Here is a 26,957-nt window from a genome sequence, read left to right as displayed (position 1 = left end):
GTTCAGCTTGAGGAATTCAACCAGCAACCATGTGGCCAGCCAACTACATACTCCTGCCTTCAAAATGAAAGAAAAAAAACAATGGAATGAGAGAGAAAAGGGTGCGATATGATGGTTAGCCTGATACCTTGAGCCACTCGGGGGCAGCACTTGGTTTTCATATCGTCCACTCATAAGCCTCACACACACACACACACACACACACACACACACACACACACACACACACACACACACACACACACACACACACACACACGAACACACACACACACACACACACAAACAAACACACACATCCATTATTATCACAAGCCATGTCAAACTGAAAAACCTTCCCACTGAGGCCACACAGTACCTGATACTTACTTGTCATTCCTAAACACAACTGTAAAAAGAAACTACTTTAAATAAACTTCCACAAACCCAGACGTACAGTAAAAAAAAAAAAAAAAACTTGGTGTTAACTGTTACTGTTTAAGTGTCAAATTCTCTCTCTAACCACTAGGGACAGGATAAGCACATAAAAACATAGGGGTGTATGAACTTTAGAATCCGCCAACACGGTCCCCTTCTGAGGAAACATGGTATCCACAAGCCATCAGAGGCCTCTGAGATCCCCCAGCTTAACAACTGACCACACACACGATCCTCCATCACCACAGACTGACCCGGGAATGAACAGTAAACACACCACCCGGGAGGGAGGGGGCATACAACCATACTGCACTTAGAGAATGGTGGGGTTTACCTCAAACATGCATCTCCCTGCCACTAGGAAGAGAGAAGATGATGTAGTATTAATAGCCTGCTGATGAAAATTTGAAAGTGTCACAAGCTTGCCATATTGCAAACTGTCCAAGGATAGTGAATGAGGTCATGGCAAACATGTTTATCTAGAGAGACTTGAATTATAGAATAGAGTCTTGAATCTGAATTTAATTAAAAACATTACACACTGTTTTTACTTTTTGAAGTGATCACTACAGTATGTCTGATCAAAAAGACATAGCAGACTATATATTGTACACCAGTTAATCTTAGCTTGCCGTCTCTCATGGCTTCCCATGTGCTGTTTTCTTTTGTTCACTAAGACACACTACATGACAAAACAAGCAATTGTTGCGGCTGATTTTCATTGCTGATGACCAAGTCTGTTGGGTCAGGCCTTCATCAGGCTGATAAGTATGATGTATAATGTAGTCTGAATTCAGCATTAGACTTCACTGATTCAGGTTTTGACTCACTGAAGGGTAAACTAGCTAAAGACATTGCATTGCTTTACAACTTGAACATTTAATTAGAGACATCTCAGAAAAAAACTGGTGACTGATTAACACCACTAAAGAAAACATCTGTATCATTTCAGTGGTCCACTCTGGTTTTGTCTGTGAATTAAGCTTGTCTAGTCTAGTGCAGTAGCAAAGGGAAATAATAAAGACTAAGATTGAGTGACAGACAAAGGTAGACACTAAGAAACAGAGATACATCAAACAGGAAAGGACACAGGGTGATAGAGAGAAAGGCAGGCCCAGACCCAGGAGTAGAGGGATATTCTGCAGGGGCTGCACTCCCACTCTTGTCTCTTTCTTAAGATTTCCAGGGCTGAGGTCACTCTGGTGTGGTTCAATAAATTACCCCCACTAAACAACAGAGTGAAGAAAGAAAGCAGATGGCTAGAGACGCAAAAGCTAAGTGTCAAACTAATGCGGAGTAAACATAATCGAGGCCACACCCAAGGCTTTTATGCTAATGCTTCTGCTTCTGCTGCCCAGACATAAAAAGGATTGGATGCAATCAGCACTTGGCCATCGTTGAGGCACCACATTAAGCAAGACAGTTTAAAGGGGTGATGTCAGGTTTGTTTTTGCTACCAAAAGACCTGACAGAGTGTTAATCACCCTCTAAAGCTTTAGAGAGTATTGGTGTCCTGTATTCCCCTAATTTGGCTGAGACACGTATTGTTACGGAAAATCAAGCTTACTATGTTTAAACGTAACGAGATATGACATCAGTGTATAATATGAGAATACAGCACATGAGCACTGTAGCCATGTGGAAGTGAAGTCTATGTTTACTGCATATCAGATATATCATTGCTCATCCGCTGAAGCTGCTGACATACAGTGTGTTTAATAGCAACACCTTTTTATGAACAGTCAGCTATTAGTGTTTCTTTCGTGCAATATGAGGAGGGGGACGTACCATACTGAGCATCGTTGAAGGTCCCTGCCAGGGTTTTACATGACGAGTTGTCCCCGCCACAGACTCCGCACTTGTCATTCCTGGCCTTCGAGTTCAGCACGTGGTCACAGCCTGCTTGCTGAAGAGGCAATGATGAAGAGAAGATGGGAAAATAATGATTAAGAGTGATGTATTGTGACATGCTGGGTTTTGTCATAGTGCAATACAAGTGGCCAACATGAAGACAGGAGGGAGAACTAGACTCAACCAAACTGAAACAAAAAAGAAACATGAGCTACAATATTACAAACAAACAAACAAAAAAAGAATATTTTTTTACTAGATTTTCTTAGTATGCATGTGTGTAGATAGGTTTGTGTGTGTGTGTGTTTGTGTGGGGGGGGACTTCTGTGTGAAAGATATAGAGGGGAGATAGAGCAAAAGGGGGACACAGTATTCACCAAACTTATCTACAATGCTCTTGGAGGGCACCTCTGCTTGGGCTTTAAGGACAAAGAGGTGCCAGGGTCGATCTGGGGCAGGGAAGGTCAGAATATTGTGTAAATGTTAATTTCCCTTCCTTTTTTTTTCTTTGAATTTTTTGTTTGTTTGCTTCTTTTATCCTTTTTCTTATTCTTAGTTTTTTTGTTCTCCTCTTCCTTGCCTTCTTTGCTATCGCTTGCTTCAGGCTGCCACCAGGCCTGTAGGAGGTGGCTTGCCTGTTACATATGTTAGAAACCCTTTAGAAAAGAACATGAGAGGTCTGTTCAACTGGATCAGTTTGAATGTTTTTAATTACACATTTGTCTGCAGTTTTTTTCCTGGACTTGTGCAAATGGACTTAGAAAATGCAGGTGTTTCTGATTGTGACCTACTTACACTTCACTGAAAACTAAAGCTGCATCCTTTCCAGCAATTTCAACACATGAATCAAGTGAAGGCCAGAGCAGGTTGAGAGAGTTCAGTTTGTATTTTAGCATCAACCAATTTAAACATCTTAAATGGAAATTTTGTAATAACTCTTTTGGATTCAAAGGTTACCCATAGAAACAGATTTCACACTACATATCATGATATCGTGAGAGGGAGCCATGGTTGAAAGCTGACGTTGATGATAAAACTTTGTGCAGTATGTGTGTGATTGCACAAGTTTATAACAGAAAAAAACAGACAAATATACCCTGCAGAGGCCTTGAACACAGATATCATAAGTGTCTGGCCCACATGGTGTGCCATCAATGACGCGGTCCTTCAGCTGATAGTATGCCGTAGTCCCAGCAACTCGGCAGAAAAGCTTACACCGATCCTTCATTAGTACTGATGAAGAAAGAAAACAAATAATGAGAAAAGTTGTGCCATTGCTCACTGAGTTACTGAGATTTAATAAAATAAAAATCTTGAAAAAAACATGATGAAATGCCTTGAGATGACTTGCTGTGCTGATTAAATTAAATAAAACATAACAGCTCACATTTTTTAAAATCTTAAACCTTTTTACATTTTTTGCAAAGTTCTACAGAGTTTTGCTAGAAATGCCAAAATTGCATTTGTTGTTTAAAAAAAATCACTTTGTATCTGACAGCGTACTTGCTCCAAGGCTTGGCCTGTTTGCTTGTATAGCATCAATTAAATGAATGAATCACTTGCAGTAACTTAGACATGGTGGTCTTTGCCAGATGGTAATCTCATGTAGCTGGGCAAGCCACCTAGGCCAGGAATGAGATACTGCTGCAACAGGGAGAGCTGCCAGGAGTTTCATATGGAAGGGCTGCATGCTGCTTTAATGTTACTGTAGTTAAGTATCAGTTAAAGGTTTTACCTCAGGGGATTTCTTATCATGGGCATGCAAAGAATGAAAAAGAAGAGACACACACAGAGACTTGTACTCTACCTCACACATCCACCCATTCTTCAACAAGCATTTATTTTCTTTTTTGGGTTAGGCCTAAAACATAACCTATCCCACAGGTTATGTTTTAACCCTCACCCTAACCCTCTGTCTTGTTATTTGGGCAAATACACAAAAATAGACACAATACACAAAAACGTATTGCAAAATTGAAGTATGCCCATTTGCAGTGTTTAAGTTAAAGATACTGAATCATTGGCTTCAAAATACACAGTATAGTTGAATGTAAGTAGTAACCATCTTTGATGTTTTGGTTCATTTTCCAACAACACATTCAAATTACACTGTAGGTTTACATTTGTGTACTCACTGCCACTGTACTTGGGGACCCAGCGGACGGTGGGAGGTAGACCGTTGATGTTGAAGTGCTTGCCATCAAAGTGAGAGCACTGCTCTTCACGGAAATCTTTCCGTCCTCGCGGACATGGCTCAGTGTTGCAAGAACGGAACTTCATCCTGCGTCCCACACAGAACTTACCGCCATTTCTAGGCCTAGAGGAAAAAACGATGGATTGCAGAAGTACTACAATTATTTAAATCTAAAGCATTTGCTAATATTTGACTGGTGCTGTATGACTTCAAACCAACATTGTTTCCATTTAGATTCACACTGAATCTGGTTACTCACTTAAGCATGTTTAGAACACTTTTTTCTAAGTGGTTTACAGTCTCACTCATATTCATTGTGTTACAGCTTTAATTGTTTTAACTGTCTGATTCTTTCTTACTCAGGCTTGTTGCAGTCTCTGATGGTGCTCCGTGTTCCTCCACCACAGGACCTAGAGCAACTGCTGTAGGGCCCCCAGGGACCCCACTCTCCATGGACTGGCTGTAGATCCAACTCCTTGTTTACACACATCCCATGTCTGCAATACTGAAGTGAACAAACACAAACACACACAAATCCTGTTAAAAGACTGTAACATCATGACGACCATGACTGCATCTTATCAGTCCTGAAGACAAACACAGCTCTAGTGCAGATTAAGTGCAGACACAGCTGGGAGTGTTGTTCCTCTTTGCCTCCATAATCGTCTGTTTGCACATCAAGCTATATTTTAAAAGAAATTCTAATTCAGTGATTAGCCATGGGGAATACATCCAACTCCTCTCAGCTGTCCAAAGAGAGATGGAGGAGTGAGGGAGAGCTATATAAAGACCGAGGAGGAAGTGGAAGACAGTAAACCTAAATCTGAAATGTGCTATCATAGTTTCTTAAAATAAGCCACATGTTCATATGCATTTGGTGTTGTGGGGGTGTCTTAAAGGTTGATAACTCAACAATTAAGGTCCTGAACTGTTCCTGAAAAAAAAACCTGGACTTTTTTAGATAGACCGGCCCGGCTGATATGGGGGTGGGGGGTACTGCAGCTGCTGCTGGGCCGACAACGGGCTGCTCAGGCGGCCCACACAGTGAGCGGCCCACCAAGATTTCTCCTGGTGCTAATGATGGCCAGTACGACTCTGGTTACTGCTTTGCTCTTATCACATGTCCAAAACTTCAATCATAGACTGATTCCAAATGGTTTTGTGCATCAACATGCATTTCATAAACACAATATGGAAATCTTATAGTGGGTTGTAAAGAAGATTTGATGCAAACAATGAAATTGACATAAGTTTTCAAATGTAAAATGGCCTCTTTCTTTGCACAAAGTCACACTGTATTTCACATGGGCTCTATATTTCACATAAAGGGAATGTAGCATTGTTAGACATTCAACATAAAATCAGTTCAGCTACAATAAGAAAAATTGTGAAAACAAAAAATATTTGCTATGCCTATGGTAAATCCAGAGTACATTTTTTCTGAAATCATCTTCATCTTGGATATACAAAATTACATAACAGAACACCCAATACACACTCATACAGTACACCCAATATGACACAAAAATAAGGCGCCTGCTATGAAAGTGTGTGTACCAACTGACCAACCTTTGCCAAGAAGTGTTAACACTGCTGTCATGAGCAAAGTACGGCAGGCCCATTTCCCTTTTGTGTGTAACTATATCCCCTTCTCACTGTGCTAGATATCGGAGGGTCCTGTTCACTAAAAGAATGCAGGACAAGACGGCGTCTGTCTGCGTACGTAGCCCGCCATCCAAGCACACAGGCCTGGGGAGCAGTGGCACCATGATAAGGAAACTCTAGAGTTGTGATAACAAGAGGAACAAAGTTAATTACTGGCTAGATATCAGCAACTCTATTCTCCTGTTGTGCTACGTATCCTGATCACCTATGTTTTAAAGCTGTAGGTACACCACTTTAGACCAGCAACCTGAAAAAGAGGATGTTCGTTGTGGAGCGTCTCTATTTTCACTGTGTTTCAGAGTTTGCTCTGCAAGTGCAATGTGTTACTTTCATTGCCAGCTGTCCAGATAAGAAATGCAGCCATTATCATTTCAAATGGATGCACACCCATTCTGCTACAAGATATTCAATCCCTGACTTCAGACAAAAACTGAGACCGTCTGTTCAGAATCATGTGAGATTTGCTTCAGTGAATTTTCATAATTACGCTAATAAACCTGGGAGGATATCAGTCAAACTGATCTCCTGGTCAATGGCTAATCTGGCAAGAGAAATTCATGACTTGCAGTCATTATCTTCAGTGAACACCAGCAAAACTGCCAAGTCATACACATATATACACATACACACATACATACACACATACACACATAAACATATGCAGAATCTGGCACTGCTGCCTCTACTATCCTGGCCTAGTTTTCATGTGTGTTTTACACACTTGTGGTCGTAATGATGGAGTGTAAAGCCTGTGCACAATGACAGACAGGTGTTAACAGCTGTAGGGTATGGACGAAACAAGAAACAAACATTTCCATAATCCAGACATGGTTTGAGTAACAGTCTGGGCCTTTCTTCTGGCTCCACTACAAATGCAAACTAAAGACACTGATAATTTTGTTGGAATACTAACAATGGATTTAGAGAACAATTCAAGTGAGAGGCAATAAAAGACAAACAGGTGCTGGATTCTTATGGATTAGGCAATCTCCTAAAGAAAAAACTGAGCTAAACAAGTGAGCTCATGGAATTGTAAAAGATACACATTTTTAGAAGTAAATCCAGAGTTTTCACGTGACACAACAAATACTTCTCCTCTATTTACAGCTCTCACATCCCCTTCCTCCACCTCAGTACTCGGTACTGTCAGCCCAGACCTGAGCATCCCTTCTATACCTCCTCCTTTCCATAGCCACCCATCCCCCTTATCCCCTATGGGAAATTGCAAGGGCCACACTGGGACCACCACAGTGCAACCAGGCGGCAGGACCCAAGGAACTGTCAAACACAAGGCGGACTGTCTGTCAGAGAGGACCAAAGCCTGTGTAAGCCTCTGAGGCATTCCACTCCCCCCGCTGGCACCCTATGTTTACAACCGTTTTGTTTGGCTTGAAAAGGTGATGTGGGTGAAAAGAAGAAAGAGGGAATGAGGGGAGTGGAAGGGAAGGGAAAAAAACATCTGTGTGATGTTTGTGTGTGTGCGTGCGTGTGTGTGTGTGTGTTTGTGCGTGCGCATGTGTGCGTGTGTGTGTGTGTGTGTACACATGTGTGAATGTGTGTTAAGTGTGAGAGTGATTGCTCAGAGTCTGAAGGCATCTGGGTGCCACGCTCAATTCCAATTAGCCTCTCTTTCTGAAGTGCACAAACACACCCTAGGAAAACGCTGAGGTGAAAAGCAGTCTTGGCAAATCTCAAAGATCATTAAGGACACTAACAGACCCTTACCTAGAAAGATTGTCAAAATTTGCCCTCAATTGGAAATGTGGTGAGACATTTGAAGGTCTTGTGAGAGAAACCTGTCCAGCTGTGACTAGCATGTGTTTCAAATTAGGAATTTCATAAAGACACACGCTGACTCACCAACTCATACCAAGACATGCGCATATGTGCATACACATATATCATATACATGCATTTTGCACATACTGTACATAGATATAATGCACATAGGAAAACATACACAATACTTTCACCGTTTTCCTCTCAAATGATACACCAACAAACACACCCTGCTAAATAAAGTTCAACCAATTCAGCCATCCAGCCAAAAGAATAGTTACCAGCATGCTAACCCCGTCAGTGGGAACCATATCTAAGGACAGCAGCATCTGCTCTGAGCTCTTCAGCTGGCTGGTTTGGAAGTTAGCGCCCTGTAATTGCCAGGAAACTGTTGCAGAGAGCACCTCATTTCTGAACCCAAGCCATACATCACTGCAGGAATGAGAAGGCAGAGGATTGATTTAAAAAGCACTCCGCTCTTTCATTTTAACACAGCCATTTCCAAAAGGCATCACCTTTCATGTTGCGGTGTCATTCTAGTGGCTCTAGGTTCGGAGTTCATTTTGGCCTTAGCCTGTTGGGGGTTTGTGTCTTTGTCTCTGATCATCTGCAGGAAAACCCATGTCCTTTCTACAATGCACAATTAAAACAGGCCCCAATCCTAAAAAAATCTGAAAACATCTGGAGTTAAAATGACACGAGATGGACCACCACTGCTGATTTTCAATAGGTCACACAATAAAGGGCCCATGAAGCCATACAGAAGTAAAGAATTCTCTGCTGTGATCTCTTTGGCAATGCAGGGAATGGAAATAAGTTGAATGACAGTTGTTATTATAGACTGGATTTACACTGACTCATTTTTCAGCTATGACATGCATTTCCCTCACAGTTCTATATTTCCTCTGTCTCTTGTGTTAAAAGGGTGTGAAGATAGGAGGAAGAGAAATGATGAGAGGGAGGGGAAGGTGAGCAAAAGACAAAACATGATGCAACCATGACCCCAAGCAACCTCTCCTTACTGAGTCTTCTTACTTTGTTTCCTATCTTTTTCCAGCCTCTGTGCTCTCTCCTCCCCCCGCATCTTTCCAAGAAATGCAAGGGTTGTCATTAGAGTCAATGAGTAGTTTGGCCCTGTCAGCTGTTCCATTCACCTGAACTTCAGAGGTACTTTTACCAAGTCTTTCTCACTTATCATCATCTCTGTACAACTGTGTACATAGCTCTTGTAAGCTAAGCTATTTCATGTTTCATATTAACAATGGATGAAATTATTATGTGTAATATAAAAGGGGCCCCTCGGTGTGCCAAACATGCAGAATTTTATTTGTACTTCTGAAGCTTAACTCATTATTTAGTATTTGAAAACATAACATTGACTAACTAGTGTCACTATATAAAGTTGATACATGTCACCAAACAGTTGCTTACTTACACATTGAGTAAACATAAAGCAATATTAGTATTTATTTTGAGTTATTTCTAACCCTGTGATGACTGTACATGATGAAGTCTAATGTTTATTCCATCTTTAGTTTTGTTTTTGTTGTCACCAACTCCTGAGGGAAACTATTATTATTCTAATTCTAATTATTAAACTATTCAGCTTCCAAATACTCCACTATGTTCACCAGTCGCCAGCTATGTTTGCTTGCATTTTCATGCTGGGCAGAAAGTGTCTGGTGGGTTTATCATATTTATTTTGTTGAGCAAATATACTGATAGAAGTGGTGAGAGTGACCCAAAACAGGTACGTTTTTGGCTGAAGCAACAAGTTAAGTAAAAGCAGCTAAAGTACTCGATGGAGATCAGGGTAACTGTAGGATCAGGTAGTAATTCTCTGTGTTAGTCATGTGATAAATTGTAGAAATTAGATAACAGCAGCTTGCCTGCAAATTCTACTCTCATCAACCTGGTTTTTAGCAGCAGACAGCAGGTGTTTTCACCAAATAGCTCTGGTGAACTCACTGTATGCTACATAAACGGGAGACAAACAAAAGTTGGCAACTATCTAGAGAAGAAATTTGACACAGCTTTGATTCTCAAAAGATGGTGGAAATATTGGGCTTACACACACAGTCTATGGGCTTACACTCGTCATTTTCGTAATCACTGTAAATGTTGGATTTTTTATTTATTTACATTTACCTACTTACAGTGAATACAATCTTTTGAACAATAATTTCATTTTGATAACTGACTGTTAGGACATACATTTTTGTCAACATTCAACACCTCCAGTATAAATTCATCTGTCCTTCTCTGACAATCTAGACCGCCAGCAATGAAAGCTCCACTCACTGACTACCGGACACGGTAATTCCATCAGCAAACTACGTGAATGCTAAAACAACAATCCTCTTGTTAGCCCAAATCCACAGATATGTATGTGATGATGGCAAATCAAAGTGGTAACATCCTGCAAATATCCAGAGATTAGCTGAGAGTGACATTGATACCAGTCTCACAATCCGAAGTTACAGTACAGGCACACGCACAGACACACAAAACACACACATACACACAAACACACACCCCATCCCACCATCGTACGACAAGTCTGTCAGACTGCCAGGAAGTTCCAGCCAACACTCACCGCCTCCGCCAACAGACTCCATTCTGCCCTGGCTTCACTTTTCAAGACCTCACTATCTCACTCTAATTGGCTGAAACCAAAGCAGGTTGTCATTCTTTTCTGAGGAATGTTCTGGAAATAAAAAACAACTTCCCGTTTATTCACTTACACTAACCACTTAATTAAGCCTGTGTCAAGAGTATCTGGGAAAGCTTTTTGAAGGTTTTTTTTATCTAAAGAAAAGCTTAATGAGAAGCCATGATGATAAATGAAATGAAAAACACTTTTGTTTTGTTTTTTCATTTTGCAACAAATTGCAAAAAAACATCTTTCAAAGGAGCTTTCAGTCAAAATCACATTTAAGCTATTCAATGAATTGCACAAAACTGAGAACAATAATAACTTTGACAACAAAACATCACATGTTATCTAAGCTCAGTCGCCACTTTTTTCCTCTGCCACCCACTGAGCGACAACGTGGTGAGAAGCAGCACAAGGACCTTCAAAGGGCGGGGATGTGGATACAGGGCAAAGCGTTCCCCAGCCTTGGCTTGACAGGCTCTTATTGACCATGCTGGCTGGCCCCTAATCTACACACACACAAATGCAGACGTGTGTGCAGACTGTGTGCTCACGCTTATATTAAATGTAGATAATTCTGCAATTCTGCAATGCAACACACACAAGTGAAACCATGCATGTACTTGCACAAAACACACACACAGAGACACACACAAACGCACAGGCAGGATCCTTTTGAAGAGTGAGAGGGACCGAAAAGGGGGAAGAGAGAAAGAGAAGGAGAAGAGAGGATGGAGGGAGGGTAGGAGGGTGGTGGCGGTATTTATAGACAACAAGTGATGGGATGCCCTCGTTAGTGCATGGCCCACTGAGCCAGATGACAGACCCGCCGCCAAGAGGTCATGTGACCGCATTACTCACTCCGGCGCCCTGAGAGAGGGCCTGTTGAGCAACAGAGAGGGAGTGAGGGAGTGAAGAGAAGCAGATAGTCAGAGGAGAACAGAGGGGGAGAAAACTACCCATGAACCCTACAGTGCCCGTTGCCCTATTTCAACTAAGCTGTATACAAACAAACTTTTTTTCAGTCTTAATTTAGGGGACGTGCCTCTCTCCCACTTTTTGGGCACTGACCTCAATTACCCGATGTGGTCACCACTTTGTTTTGTAACAACCAAACAAAAAAAATCTCCCCACACAAGGCAGGCACAAGAGGTGACAGCTTGCCTTTGAGAAATGTCTTTTTTACGAGAGATGGTGTTCCCATGTAATAGTTTAGAATGACATGTCAGGCTTTGGTCTAATGATAGGCTAAGAACGGGATCTTTAAAGAGGAGCTGCGGTTGCTAAGACAATACCTGCTGCTAGTTTTCCCCCATAGAGGCCATAGCTGTAATCCTCTAGATCTGACAACCTCCCCCACCCCCCACCCCATACACACACACACACACACACTCCCCTTCAGGGCCCTGCAGACACCTCAGAGCCAAAAGCCCGACCCAAGACCCTGTAAAGCCTTAGACCTGAACCTCATGACTACTTGTAGGAAGAAAGAGAAAGGAGATAAATGGTTATAAATAAAGGACCAATAGAAGTGTTGAGAAGGTGTAATACTTTAAGTACACTGAACATATTTCGGAAAAGAGATGAAAAGGGATACAAGGCAGAAGAAAAAATAAGTAGGACGGGTAGGACAATATGATGAAAGAGAGACGCCAAGAGATACAAAGAAAGAATAATACAAAAAGACACAAGATAATCAAGAAGAATTATCTGCTTCTGCAGATTATCAGACTTTTGAGGCTGGCATAAGGATGAATACATACATACTTGCACACACAAATATACCACACAGAAATACCACATAAAAGCGCTCTTGTATCGGCAGGTGAGTGTTGGTGCAGGGTCCCCCTCTCTTTCAACTCATGAACTTCAAACAGCCCCCTGCATGAAGATGAAACTGCACTGCAAACAAAGGTGGTTCCGCCATTCACACAGGCAAAGAAATGAACAAAAAATACAGTAAACACCAACCATTTAAAGATCAGATATGATTTTAATCCACAATAGCAGCAGGGCTCTGTGGTAATGTTGACCTGTTGACCAGTCAAATTCTGGGATATCTCAACAAACTACTGGATGGATTACCATAACATTTTGTACAGACATTCTTGGTCCCCAGAGGATGATTCCTATTGACTTTGGTGAGATTCTCCGGCTTTTTTTCTTTTTCTAATCCAACTATGAGGTGGACATTTGTGATTTTGGGAGCTCAACATTTATAAGGTAAATTGCCATGAAACTCAGACAGACATTAATATCCCCCTCATGAGCATGAATTGTAATGACTTTGGTAATCCCCCCTAACCTTTCATCTAGCACCACCACAAGTCAAATGTTTTATTTGTACTTAATTTGTACTTAATACTTAAATTAATACTTCAGTTTATGACCAAATACCTGCAGAACTAATGACAGTCTCATCATCTTCAGCTTCACTTTTAGGTGGTTTCAATCTGTAACCTCACAACTAGATGTCAACATATTACAGTATACAAGCACTGAACACTGTGCCAGTGTAAATATCCCTCATCAACATTGTTGAAACAATAATTTTAATTTAACTTATAAATATAAAAAATGTTTATTTTCAAACTAATTGAACCTGGTTTGAACCCAGATGTCCTCGTGTTATTGATGTTCAAATCACCAAGTCAATGTTTACGGGGTTTCATAAAGCTCAAACATCCATTGCAATCAAGCTAAGTCAGCTCAAGATGCGTTAAGGGTGTGTAGTTTATTAAAGAAAGCCACTTGGTTTGATTAAACTAACACCATGTCTCCTCAAGCGTTTCTCCCACAAAACGGCTTACACCAGTATGGGAGCTACATTACTGTTTAGTCGGGGTTGTTGTAGTTGGATTAAGATGTTAGCTATCCCCTGTTAACCTCTCCTCGCTAGACAACGCTGATCCAGGACCTAACATGGTGAGGTGGGAGATGGAGCCAGATGAAAGAGTATAGGGGATATAAGACTTACATGGGCCCACACTGCAAACGACTCCTGGAGGGCAGAAGGTTAAGGAGAGAAGAGAGCCCTCCTTCTCTCTCTCATGCATGTTCCGAATGCTAAACACCAGCCCACCATATCCTCATCCCCCTGTACCTCCTCCTAGCTCTCCTCCTCCCTCCACTCCTCCCGCCTCCTGCTCTGCGGAATCACTGATGTGAGATCTTTTGTGAGAGCGCTGGCTGGCCTCAGCCTGGGCTCTGTTACGGCCTGACCACTGACCCACTCACCCGCCTTTTAAAGAGGTTTTAGGGTCATGGGTTCACAACAAGGTGACTCAACTGTGAACGGCAGGCGGCATCCTCTTTCAAAGGACCCACGTCTTCACCTTTCCGTCTCCTGACTCTCTCCTTCATTTTAAGCCCCTCTGTCTCTCTTTTCTTTCCTCTTTCTCTCTGTCTCTCTCTGCCCCCCCTGCCCTGCAGCCCCTCTTTCCATGTATCCTCAGTGACTGACCCGCCGTCTCAGCCCTAATTAGCATAGCATCCCAGAGCGAGGAGAACATGAAGGCTAATGGGGGTTGGGGCCCCTAACAACACTGAGGGTAAAGCTTCAAGTTTCTAACTAGGGCCATCACCTGACCACATTTACATTGGTTTCAGCAACCAGAATGCAGGCAGGAAAGTAATGCATGGTAAATTATTCCTTTGTCTTGGTGGACAAAGTGAATTACAAGAAAAAGGCATTACAATTCAAAGTGGAACTTTGAGGTTTGGCTTGTGTAAGTAATGTATTTTGTATAAAGTTCGATGAGGCCAGCTTTAACAATGCTGATTAGTAAACAGAGGAAATACATTCAGTGTTGCAACATGGAAATTTAAAACAAATATTTATATTTAACCTGTATTTGGTTTAAGCTAGCCCAAAGTAGTTTCATGGCAGCTGCAAATAATGAATCATGTTTTTCTTACCCTGCTTCAAATACCCGAGGTGTGGGCTTTTCTGCATCAGGGTAATTTAATGCATCAACTCAATGGCACACTACCCCATAGAAAGAGAATGAGAAGTTTCTTATGTGAGATATAGATGCATGTCATCCAACCATGCAAGGGGAAAAGAAAACGGTACAGTACACAGTTAGGACACACTTTGAAGCGAATTCATAAAAAATCATAAAAACATCACCTTATTATCATTATAGTATCAACTGAAAACTACATCTACACTCCCAAACCCCAGGTCTTGAACATCAACATTTGAATGAAAAAAGGTTAATCAACTAACACATACCAACATGTGGCCAAGACTGTTGCATACATTTTCAAACTTACCATTCCATGACCACAGTCAGTCCCATCAGCCAGTGGCATGTGTTGCGTGCGACATCCTTTATGGTCCCCCTCTGCACTTGTACACCACAGCCGTTTGCACTGTTTCTGTGTATTAAAAAAAGGGGGGGGGAGTGAGCACTAGCAATTAATCATTGTGGCAGAAAGAAAAAAAATAGCTTTCAACATTCTACAGGTTTTCAACACAGTTCACCTGTGACTGCTGTTTCCCCCTTATATTCCCCTTCCTTCTTGTGGGAAGTGTGTGATTGCAGTTCTCAGATTTAGTAGTCAGGAACTGACATTCTCTTTTTTAGTTTGGTGTTTTCCAGACATCTGCAAGATGCAATTTAAATATCCCAGCATAATGTTTTAATTAGTGCCTCCCCATGCATTCAAAAATAGGCTTAGGTAATCAGCCCCTTTTTATCCTTGTTGAAATGCAAATTCTACATTACATATGGGAACTTACAGATTTAATGTATCCCACTGTATATTACAATAAAGTGTCATAAAAACCAGACACAATAAACTGAAAGCAGCTTAATATCTTTTGGCTTATACTGTGTGAAAAACTGATCTGCACAGAGTTTACATAGAGCACATATGAGGTTTCCTGTACCTCTGAGTAGAAAACTAAAAATATCAGCTCTACTTCCACATAAAGAGCTAGTTATTTTCTTTTATTTCAGCCAACTTACCATGTAAGGGCAAATTTGGGAACCAGGTCCAAACATCAGTTCACATTGTCTGTTAGCATTGTAGATTTGACCAGGGAGGAGGGTAGGCAGCTCATATGTCCTGCCAACAGGCTCGTCAAGAAGGCACTCCCCGTAGCCAGTGCTATGTCAAAAGGAGAAGTTTGTGTACAGTAAATTAAAAAGAAATAATAAAGCCATACAATTCTGCACAAACAGACAAATGCACATGTGCACACACGCATGCACAAGGCAAACTTTCTTAAAACTTCCTTCGATAATCCAGTATTTTTTGACCCCAGAAAGAATCAACATGTTTCATCTCTTTCATAAGAGCAAAATAAACATCTCTGTCATTGTCTGTGACCATCCTTAGATGTGTTTCCCCCTGCGAGTGGTCTGTAAAGTTACCTAACAGAGAGACTGATACCACTTCTCCTCAATAGCCTGTCAGTAAATGCTGTCACTATGAAACTGGAGTCAGGCGCCACAGACTGAATAAAACAGCATTTTGATACAGACTCAAAAGGATCTGTACACTGACCACATTTTTATCCAAGGTGTATTTCTCTGTGCTGAAGGCAAACAAGGGAAATTGGAATCATAAAGCACTGTGATTAAGTTATATGAGTCAGTGCCAGCTCTAGCGTTGTTGTATAATGACAGATTGTGATGTATATCAGCCACACCCTGCGCCTCAACACAGTAACAGAGACCACAAACACAGCTGGACTGAATATATCCACCAGCAGGCTGCATATGAAATCATCAGCCTTCACAGTTGTGAGAAGGTCCTAGTCAAACATGTTGGCAGAGCAACTTCAGGCTGCTAAAACACCTGGTCCACAAAGCACTAGCTGATGTGACAGGCCAATAATTACATAGGATTACCGTCACCCTACTTCTGTCCCTTTCATTTCCACCCATAATGTAAAAAACTGCAGTGAACAGTGTCAGCTGGTAGGGGAATGACTACAATACATAGGAAGAATAAATCACAGGAGAAGATACTATGAATGAAGACTTTTGAGCAGCCTGTCAAGGAATCATACAGACAGTCCCATATTACAGTGTCTTTCAGCAGTTGGTCATCTGGAACCTAATGGAATGATTATTAAGACCAAGACAGACAGACAGAGGGAGAAGAGGTCAATGTGGTCACTTTTTAAATCAAACTTTATTAAAGAATATCAGCTGCGTGAATTCAAGACAGCAAGGCAATTCCTGTCTGGCACCAGAAGAGATTCCACAGCTGGTGGCCATCGGAAAACGTGAAAGTTAATTTATTTGTAAAATGACTTAGTTAGACATAGTTGGCTGTTGTGTGCATTTCATCAGACTAAACAATAATAGTTTCCATGTTCACCATAGTGGGTATCCCTCAGCAGATAGTGCAAGAAGTCTGCTCATGTTGACTGATGGTTTTTGCAATGGACTGAATGGCACACAGCATCACTGTACAGTGTTTGATCAAATAATGCCAAGTAAACTGCAGCAGAGCTCAGAAGTTTGTCAGCATGTACATGACAGCATGTGCCAATGATAGCACATAAAACAAGATTGGTAAGGTTTAGTTGAATTTGAAGCCACATATAAAAATGTATCTTGATTTTATCAAGAAAAAGGAGAACATTTTAAAAATGGATCAAAAAAGGATTTGACATTGAGGGTTTTAAAAGTAGTTGCTGTTGGTGCTGTAAGCCTAATTTTTGAAGTGTTTAATGGAAAATGATTGGGCTTGCCCACTGCTAATTATTATGTGGTTTCAACATCCAGCGAACACAACAATTAGTGGGTGGCAACAGTCAAAGATTTGCATTTTACTTTTATATTTGGATTTTGTGGCTTAAATCAAATGGCACCAGGCCAGGGAAGAAATGAATGGTTTCTTTATATAGCAGTTGACACATAATAACACTACACAACAGCAGGACGCTTTTCATCAACTCTTAGGTGGGGGAGTTCAGTGCACATTATTACAGCAACAGTGAGATAAGGGGGAGAAGGAAGGGAATCCTTTGCCTTTTGAAAAGGGATATTTGAGAGGTGGTGCAGCCTTTCGTTTTTTAAACTGGTAGGAGAGTGGCACAAATTGAATTTATTCTTCAGGGAGAATGGGCAGTCAAAATACTGACGTACTTGACCAGGTCAGCCCACTGAGCAGGAGTGCCAGTGTAGAAGTGCTCGCTTGAATCAATGCTCCTCATTGTTGGCCAGAGACGGACTTCAAAAGCACTTGGACTACACCCCTCAAGGGCCTTTCCCACCACTGTGGCTCCCACACTCAACCTGGAGAGCTGCTTTAGTCTCTCCATACCTGCACTGTTTGTTATATGTCGCATAACAAATGTTAAGTTTATGTGTTAAATGTTAAAGTTTACAAATGCATTTGACATGCATATCATACTCATACTGATTTTTGTGTGGCAACCAGTCATACACAGAAACCCAACACAGCTGAGAAGGACTTGTCCAAATAATGAGGAGATTCATGAAGATCCTCCTCTTCCTTATCTGAATGTACCGACCACTCAGTGTTGAGATCAGCACTGACTGGAAACTATGGGACGTACAACCTTAAAACTGCATGTGAGAAATCGCCTAACACTGCGTTCTCGAGATGCATCTGGTCAACAAGGCCATCCTTTGTGAAGGCCTCCACAATTAACAGAGGAAAGGAGGCAAAGATTAAAGGGTCAGGTCCAGGGAAGATCTAATTATAACTGACATTTCCAATCTTAAAGAGAAGCCCTTCACCAAGATTCAGTGACCATGGTGCGGGTTAGGGGTTGCTGAATGAACTGTTGCCCTGTGCTACAGGTTTTGGTGGAGAAAGCGGGCTAGTGACTAGATTATTGTTTCCTCAGGATCTTGAGAGCAGGACTCTGAGTGGAGAGACCATGAAGGGGCTGTAAAAGATCCATCGCTCAGGTCAGCCTAGGAAGACCCCCGGATTCAAACAGGAAATACTCTTTCAACACCAGGCAATAACAACTCTACACAGTTTACATTGTGCTGACCTGTCTACAGAGCACTGCGAGAGACGGTGAAGCTGTTTGTTTAGCCGGCCACGTCACAACAAGTAAAAGTTAATACACATTTAAAAAGTGGATGTGATAATATCAGCTTGGAAAGGAAATGGAGAAACATTTCTTTCTCTTCCATGAGAAAAATGCATCATTCCTAATATATTTTGCCAAACAGTTTAAAATTATAAAAGGACAGCTGGGGGTACCTACTCTAGAAACTCTGTGATGTACTTGCGGCTGCACTTGGACCATGACCAGGGATTGGTGTCATAATTGAGAGTAGGAGCCATGACATGATACTGGTGCTTCATGCCTGCATCCCGACATTTGGGGTTGTCATCATGAGGCATGTTGAACCTGGTGGAGAGAGAGATAGAGAAAGAGATATAAGGGAACACACAATGTGATTATCAGCTGCTTAATGGCTCAGTCGTAACAAGGAGGATAAGTGTCACAAGAGTTACATTGACTCATTTTTAACAAGGTATCAATTCGCATCATCCCTGTGGGCTGCCACACACAGCAACAGACACGTGTGTGAGTAATACTTTGCACCTTTCTCTGCACTTTCCATTCCCAAATGCATACACCTCTTTATTTTTGCAATCTCCCAAATGTTTATGCTATAAAATCCCCAAAACAATTCAGTAAAACTCCAACTGCACAGTAGGTGGCACAGCATTTTATATACTTGATCTACTTTTACTACCTATCTATCAACCTGTTCTACCATCACGGCCAACATGCTAGTCACCATATCACATTCTCAAAGGGCTTAATACTGAGGGAAAGGTAGGGGAATTAACATCATGCACATCAGCACACATGTGTATGCCCCTCCGGTGTGACTGTGAACGTATATTATCATAGTTTCACCAGAGTTGTAATTAGTGCTGCAGCGAATGGTTAATTTTAATTACTGAGTCATTTGTCAATTATGTTTTTATGTAAGAAAATAAAATTGTATTGTTGTATTGTCTGACCAACAATACCAAATCCAACAACAAGACATTCTATTTACACAAATACAGAACAGTTGGTATTTCCGCTAAATAAATCACTTAAACGCTCAGATGATTATTAAAAGAGTTGGCAGTTAATTTTCTGCTGATCCTCTGATGAGTTCATTGACAAATTGTTCCAGCACTAGTCATGCTAAACAAAACAAGCCTTCACAGATGAACAGATGTATTAAGTAAAGTACAAGCATGGCATTGGAAAATGAATGAATTCATCCAGCCTGTCTGCAGTTGGCAAGCTCATGAAGCAATTTTTCTTGATCATGTCCAGAATAGTGCAGTCCGATACGGATGTCCTGTTTTTTTGCTGCGGTTTTGGCAGTACACCCATAAATATGCATAGTGCATGAGTACATGCGTGCACACGTATATATACACACAGGAACCCACACAGCTGTATGATGTCTGAAGTGTTTACAACAGGATGTGGGTCAGTGCTGGGCTTTGGGCTCTGGGCTGTGGCTGAGGGTCAATCCATACCACCACACAAACAAGACCTAGCATGGCTGGCATGAGGCCCACCCTACAGGGGCCGAGGGCCTGAAGACAAACACCCAGGGAATAATTAAGCCTCTGGCACAGTAATGAGCTCCAAACACAAGCTGAGCTATTGGCTGATAGTGACAACACTGAATATGGCTCAAATAGTATTTGCAACTATTCTTTATCTGTATATGCTTATGCACAGGTGAATCTCCAAGCACACAAATATTTATAATATATAACACGTTGATATGTTGCTGCAACTTAGTAGACTGTGTTATTATCATGATGTAGAAATGTGTATGTGTTGTTTAACCCAGATTTGAACAGCACAAATGAGAATACTGGATTGCAGTCCTGAGATTAGAGCCTTTTACTGTAATTACGTTATAAATCAGGCAGCTTTGTGGCTTCCTTTTCAGAAACCTCAGGGGACAGATCAGATCATAATCAATGAGTCAATTCCAGTAGGAGAGTAACAACCCCAGCACTGAATTATTAGTTATGTATTACCCAGAATGTCATAAGTTTAAAGCCCACTCACTTTTAGTCTTTTGTACAAACTGGCTGTTCTTGAATTAGTGTCACAGCCAGCACTGCAGTCTACAGAAACAGCCTTTGCCAGCACTTCTAGACAAACAGACCTTGGGGACATAAGAGTAAGAGGAAATTGATTCCTGCATCGTCAATGGATTACACATCTTTGCTCCTCCAAATTGAGTACTGCACAAAAAAGGAAACTATTTGTTCTTCTTAGCCAGCTTGCTTAGGTTATGCATTATCAGGATAATGCCAGTGAAATTTTTTGGTGTACCCTTGATGTTGAAAAAGAAAGTCTGTTTGCAGCTATAGACTTTAATGACTTATCAAATTGTCAGGATGAATTATTTATAATCTGAGCACTTGGTATTGTCTAATGACAAACTTGATAAATCCTTATATGTGCCACCTTTAATCAGCTATCAAATGACACAGCCTCGCCCTGAAAATCCCCATGATGGCTATTAGCAATCCTACATCCTTGCAGTATTCTGAGAAAGGCCTCCTATCCATTAGTCTAAATCTTTCTTTAATCTGCAATGCTCTTGAGTGGCTCCCACTACCTGACACTGGCTTTCCCAGAGTGCTAAACACTCATGCCTGTGAACGCTGCGATTAACCTCGCAAAGAAGCAGAGCCAACTGGCCTTCCAGCTGCTTGAACTTTAGCATAAACAGATCCACACAAGATGTAAGAGGAAGAGGGGGGTGCTTTAGACTCGTCCATCTGGCTGCTATGGTACAATCTCTCCACTGGAAGAATGTGTGAGTGGCAATGAGGAGGAAGAAGAATATCTTTCATTCTTACCAAATGGCTTACGGCCTCTCTCTGACACGGGTCCTTTCTACTATCCTACACAAATGGACATGGAGACCGGAAAGAAAATCCCTCACTCAGTTTCAAATTTTTACTTTGCAGAGGAGGTGGGCAGGAAGAAAGAACGGACACAAAAAGAGGGATGCTTTATCATCCGCATAAACTATTCCTATCTTACTGAGATGGAAAAGAGGATGTGAAATTTAAATGAACTGAACTGAATTGGAAGAAAGAGGCAGTAATGAGTGATTTACCATAATTTTGCCTCAGATGGATATTTGTAATAAACAGTGGTTCATATGAAAGATTCAGTCATGTGTTTTGACTTGGTCATTTGGATACAGTTTATACATACAAGCCTTTTTTTCCACTTCACACATGTGGCAACATTTGCTTGTTGTGAAAACATTCTACGGCAGACAAGCGTGTTGTGATAACAGTGTTTTACTCGCTAATAGGCAAGTTAAATATGACGGCATTGTGACATCATCGGGTTATTTTATCAGGCTTTTGGCAGGAGATAAGGAGAGGAGGGCTTGGAACTAGTCAGCTCCTGAATACTAAACTGAATATTTAACTTTGTACTGTCTGATAAAGTTCACTGTGCCACTTTAAAGAAATCTTTGGATGTATTGGCTGTAGAACAAATAACTCTCAAAAGAAAGCTCTGACACTGACAGGGTTAAATTCTTAAGCTGTATAGTGAGGTATTATAGGCTGGCATGTTATTAAAAGTCAAGTTTTCTCTTTATTATGTTTTGCACCTGTGTCTGCTACGCCCTACGTCTCTTGATAAGAGGGCTTTTGTTGGTCAGGACTGGCTATGGGGGGTGAGATGGGATGTGTATGAGGGGGGGTTGCTACAGGTTCTGTGCTGCAACTTACACATGGCCCAGCTCATGAGCAATAGTGAAAGAGGCACTAATTCCATTTTCCTCACTGATGGAGCAGCTCCGGTACTGGTCGCACATTGTCCCCAGCTCTGCAAGTCCTGCAGGGTCACGTACACACACAGAGACAAACACATAGATGCAAATAAACATATACACACAAATACACAGCTATCAGGGAAAAAAAGCATGCTGCTTTAGTGTTAAAGGCGATTAAACCATCAAAACTTCTGTTCCATAAGAGAGATTAGCCCCACCGCCAACTCCCTCCATCCCCCCTCCCCTTTCTACCACTCTGTTCTGTCACTATAATATTATTAGCTGACAGCTTGCCATAAACTCATTACTGCACAGTTTATGAGCTGTGGTTAACAGAGTGGAAAGTTAATTGAAAAGGAATTGGAGGTGGAGATAATTTTGCAAAGAGAACAGCAAATGTTTACCTAACGTGTCGCATTTATCTTTCGCACGACAGATGTCTTCCCTGGAAAAAAAAATACATACAATGCTTTTACTATTCTATGAAGCTTGAGAAACACTTGCTTTTGCTTTCATAGTGAGGGTAGGAGGTAAGTATGTACCTGGTGATGAGGAGTGCAGTGTCATGGTGAGAAGGATGGCTGTCATCCTGGACATTTTGGCTCTGCTGCCAGACGCAGAAGTTGTGGAGAGTAGTGGCAGCATTGAAACTCACTGTGGGCCCTTCCTGTTATGAGTGAAACACCAATGGAAATGTGACCAAGAAACTCGGCGCACCAACAGCAATATTGTAAGGGTTGTAGTAATTGTAGTAAGTAAAGTCTCATTTCAAAAGAGTATCTCAGATTTGTCAAACTTTCATATTCTCTAAGTGGTCTTAAAAAATCAGAATGACATACAGTAGATCGGGGCACAGATCAGGAGACTCCTGCAGCTTTCCAAACAACTTCAGTTAAGGAGCAGAATTCATGTCAACCACTTGTCTTTGAGTTAGACCGAAGTAAACACAAAAAATAGTCCTCAAGAAATTTTAAGGGAACTACAAAGCATCGCTCTTACACCACTTCTAGGAACAGCTGTAGATCTGATGCAAGATGGTCAGTAATTTTGAAATGTTGTCTGCCAGACAGTGTTCCTTGATATATGGAACAGTTTGCATAGCGTTAAGCAATCATTTAGTCTTACTTTGTTCCTTGTTATTTTATTATACTCATTTGGAAACTGGCAGAAACAAACCATCTTCTCAAATACTATTACTTGTCTGGCATACACAGATACTAAATACACAGCGAGCCACAACCTCACATCAATGTAACCAAACGAGCATCCTTGCATTAGTACACATACACACGTCAAGTCAGCCGGTCTGTTAACCCAGAAATGGATATGCTCTGCTATTTAGTTTACCACAACATCAAAAGTGGTGTTCAGGAGACTTATTATCTGTATCTTGGACACACATGAGATGATTTGCAGGAGGCTCACATTCTTTACCCTGATCAACGCACTCTATAACCGAGGTGGTGAGTAAAATGTTGTCATAATATGGGATTAATACCAAGTTTGGCATATACCTGAAATTAATTTTACTATTTAAGAATCAAGTACAGTGACCAAACAAGCTACAGCAAGCCTCTTCTGCATCATCTCATGTGCAGGTGGCTAGCTGCCTCACTATAGTATCGTTTGTTTTCCACAGAGACCTCTCCTGAGACTTGAGACTGACAAGGCAGGCAGTGTCCTTTCAAACAGGCCCCACAGAGAAAAGGCCAGGCTAGGGACACCTGCACTGACGTCAGCCATATTGGAGACGTGGATACTGTGAGCATTCAAGACTATGCACTCACCTGTTCATTGTGGACGATGACTAGCTTGACAATCACGATGTTGATGAGGTTTCCTACGCTGGGGTCTTTGTACACTGCCGCTACCTGTAACAAAGACAAAACACACAGACAAAAAATGCAAACCTCCACTAACCTGAACCAGAGGACAGATAGGGACAGTATAAAAGCTAGTGTATTGTATTTAACTCAGTACTTGGATTAAGAAAATACAGCTGTTGCTTTTTTTGGTTAATCTCCATGAGGTTTAATCAAAATAGCAACAGTTCAGTGAAGGCAAAAGAAAGAAAAAATGTCTCCTTCAGGGTAAGTTTAATCAACAGGGTATTAGAACCAATTACATTTCCCGCATGGACTTTAGCAAAGAAAAAATAAACTAAAACCTGGACCCAGCAACAAATGTGAAACGTCAGCAAAGCTGGACCTCAAAGCCCCACTGTGAAGACAGCAAAACATTCCCTCTGTTACTTTCCCCTCTCTTGCTTCTCTGCTGCACCCTTGTCACGGTCGTCCAGCGGTCTCCTGAGGCCGTGAGCGGCCTCCAGACAGGAACTCATTAGTCCACTATAAACATTTAGCTTGTCTTAGCCTGGGGGGAGACAAATGTGGCCAAGGCCTGTTCAGAGTGGGCAAAGGGAGCCAATCTTTGCATGCCCTTAGTCCAACTGTGCCACAAGACCTTGTTCTGTGTGCTCTCGTCCCAATTCATATTATTGTAAACCAAAACCACCAAACCAAAAATTACAACAATGCCAACAGGGCTGTGTGTACTTTCGTAGCTATAGTAGTAATATTTTAGGGAATCTCTGGGGTTTTAAAAGCTGATTCTGATATTGGTTTAGGTTTTTAAAAATTATCTATGAGGCAAAACACTGAAATAATCAAAACAAAAAAATCTAAAGACTTTTGAGTGTTTCAAAATGTTGTAGGTTGATGGTGTTCTTCTGGGGGAATTTGAATGATTTTAATTTAAATTTTATTAAATGTATTTCACAGGCACCGTGCACAAACACTATAAATCTCAAACATAAAGTATGAAGAGAAGAGATGCATTTTAGTTAGCTACTTTCCATCTGCAGTCCTTGATCAGATAAATGCAGCCTCATTACCTTAGTATTTCTAGAATCCTAGCTACGTCCCTGAATGTCAGCCAAATATATTCAACAACAGGCACTTCATCAGTATGGAAAATACCTAAAAAGCTCAGAGGGTTAGCACCATGGCATGCATCAGACTTGGTGGATTTCTCTGTTCTGCTTAAAATGGCTCTATAATATGTCTGCAGGTTTGGTTAAATCGTGGCTCAAGTAACTGACAGGATGTGAAAGAGGGAAAAAAACAGAAAAAATGTGTGTGTCTTCAGATAGAAGCATTGCAGGTCTAATGTTGGGACTTCAAAGTTGGCACAATGCTTTATAACATTCACTGTACCCTATCATCCTTCCTTAAGGACAACACTCCACTGACAATCATTACTTCTTTATAAGTTAAGGAGTGTTGTGAACATTAAGTCTGTCATACTGCTGAGAGACAGTGGAAGGTGCACACAGTTCAGTTCAATTGATAACTTATCCTGCTTTGACACAAAACAGAGACTCCCCCAACACTCTTACTATAACATATGTACAGAGAGTCATTCACAATGTTACTTGGCTTGATTAGTCTCCCAGCCAGATATGGGACTCATGTAGAGGTCAATATGCATGCATATATGTGTATATATCTACCGAGGGATCGAGGGATATCCCACTAGAAACACACAACAAATCATCTAATAATACAGCACAAAAATACATCTTCCACACTAAAACAAAATGTAATTTTAAGAAACATTATTTTACTTACTACTGACATGATTGTTAGGATGTAGTGCTCTAGGTTGCGTCCATGGTGACGTGCCATTTTAACGTCCGCTGTCACCATCAGCTCAACGTAGCGAGGGTATGAGAGGAAACGCTTGCGTCTCCGCTGGGATTTGGGGTGTGTGCCGGTGGAGTTGTTGTCATAATTGTGTTGATCGTCTACTGTGGCTCTGATATTGTCCAGCTCCCCTCCCATATTCCCTCTGCTCTCAAAAGAGACAGGCCTCTTGGAGTCCTCTGTTTTAAGACAGGAAAGTGATGGAAGTGATTATATGGAGAGAAATAGATGTTTGAAAATGAAAGTGTTCATTATCACACACTCAAATTATTTCACCCTGGACATCCACCACCTCATGTTACATAGGCATTTCATCAGAGAGCATGGTACATCTACAGTTAAGAGCCATGGCTTTTAGCTTAGCTGAATTTCAATGACATAACAGAGGCAAGCTGGACTTCCATAGCAAAAACCTGCCATAAATGACTGTGTCCTTCCAGAGTTCAGGAAAACAGTTGTACCAGGAGACACAAGGTGAGCACACTGGTGAGCTTTGAGACTAAGAGTTTACAGGCCAGGCAGTCTGCACTCCCCATACCCAAGTGCAAGCCATACAAACAAACATTTTACAAACTCACAGAGGGACTAGCCTCAGTGTACGACCCACAAGGGTATATAAAATTGCTTAGAATTATCCCATCTCTAACCCTGACCAATATCTTATCTGAAACTTGCATAAAATGTGGACAATCCTTTCAGAAAGCAACAAATCAAATAAATGTAATGCCAAAATGAAACGGTCCCATTTATAGGCCAGAGCTGAACACCTTTAACAACTGCTTCAAACAGGCGGAAAAAAACTGGGATAACAGCCATATAATATGCTGTGCATACTCAACTGGCATTTCCTCAGCTGAACTGCACGTGTTGAGCTGACTATGAGCCATAGATTCCTTTACCAT

The 26,957-nt window shown here is 41.3% G+C and overlaps 1 protein-coding gene across 2 annotated transcripts in view; it reads right to left on the bottom strand.

Moving 5' to 3' along the window:
* LOC133981510 (A disintegrin and metalloproteinase with thrombospondin motifs 20-like) overlaps nucleotides 1-26,957 on the bottom strand; it is a 79,960-nt gene that overhangs the window by 38,917 nt on the left and 14,086 nt on the right. The window contains exons 6-17 of one of the 2 annotated variants that reach the window (XM_062420249.1): nucleotides 25,981-26,200; nucleotides 24,139-24,222; nucleotides 22,894-23,018; nucleotides 22,756-22,796; nucleotides 22,308-22,413; nucleotides 18,775-18,921; nucleotides 15,539-15,680; nucleotides 14,841-14,945; nucleotides 4,822-4,967; nucleotides 4,404-4,585; nucleotides 3,365-3,501; nucleotides 2,206-2,323 (exon numbers count right to left, since the gene is read on the bottom strand). In XM_062420249.1, coding sequence (XP_062276233.1) covers nucleotides 2,206-2,323; nucleotides 3,365-3,501; nucleotides 4,404-4,585; nucleotides 4,822-4,967; nucleotides 14,841-14,945; nucleotides 15,539-15,680; nucleotides 18,775-18,921; nucleotides 22,308-22,413; nucleotides 22,756-22,796; nucleotides 22,894-23,018; nucleotides 24,139-24,222; nucleotides 25,981-26,200 — 1,553 coding nt within the window. Of the gene's footprint in view, nucleotides 1-2,205; nucleotides 2,324-3,364; nucleotides 3,502-4,403; nucleotides 4,586-4,821; nucleotides 4,968-14,840; nucleotides 14,946-15,538; nucleotides 15,681-18,774; nucleotides 18,922-22,307; nucleotides 22,414-22,755; nucleotides 22,797-22,893; nucleotides 23,019-24,138; nucleotides 24,223-25,980; nucleotides 26,235-26,957 lie in introns of both variants that reach the window. The other variant, XM_062420248.1, reaches the window with a different exon arrangement.

Source organism: Scomber scombrus, chromosome 6 (assembly GCF_963691925.1).
Source record: "Scomber scombrus chromosome 6, fScoSco1.1, whole genome shotgun sequence".
NCBI classification, from domain to species: Eukaryota; Metazoa; Chordata; class Actinopteri; order Scombriformes; family Scombridae; genus Scomber; species Scomber scombrus.
The sequence above is the reverse complement of the archived record's forward strand: the minus strand, read 5'-3'. Positions and strand labels throughout refer to the sequence as shown.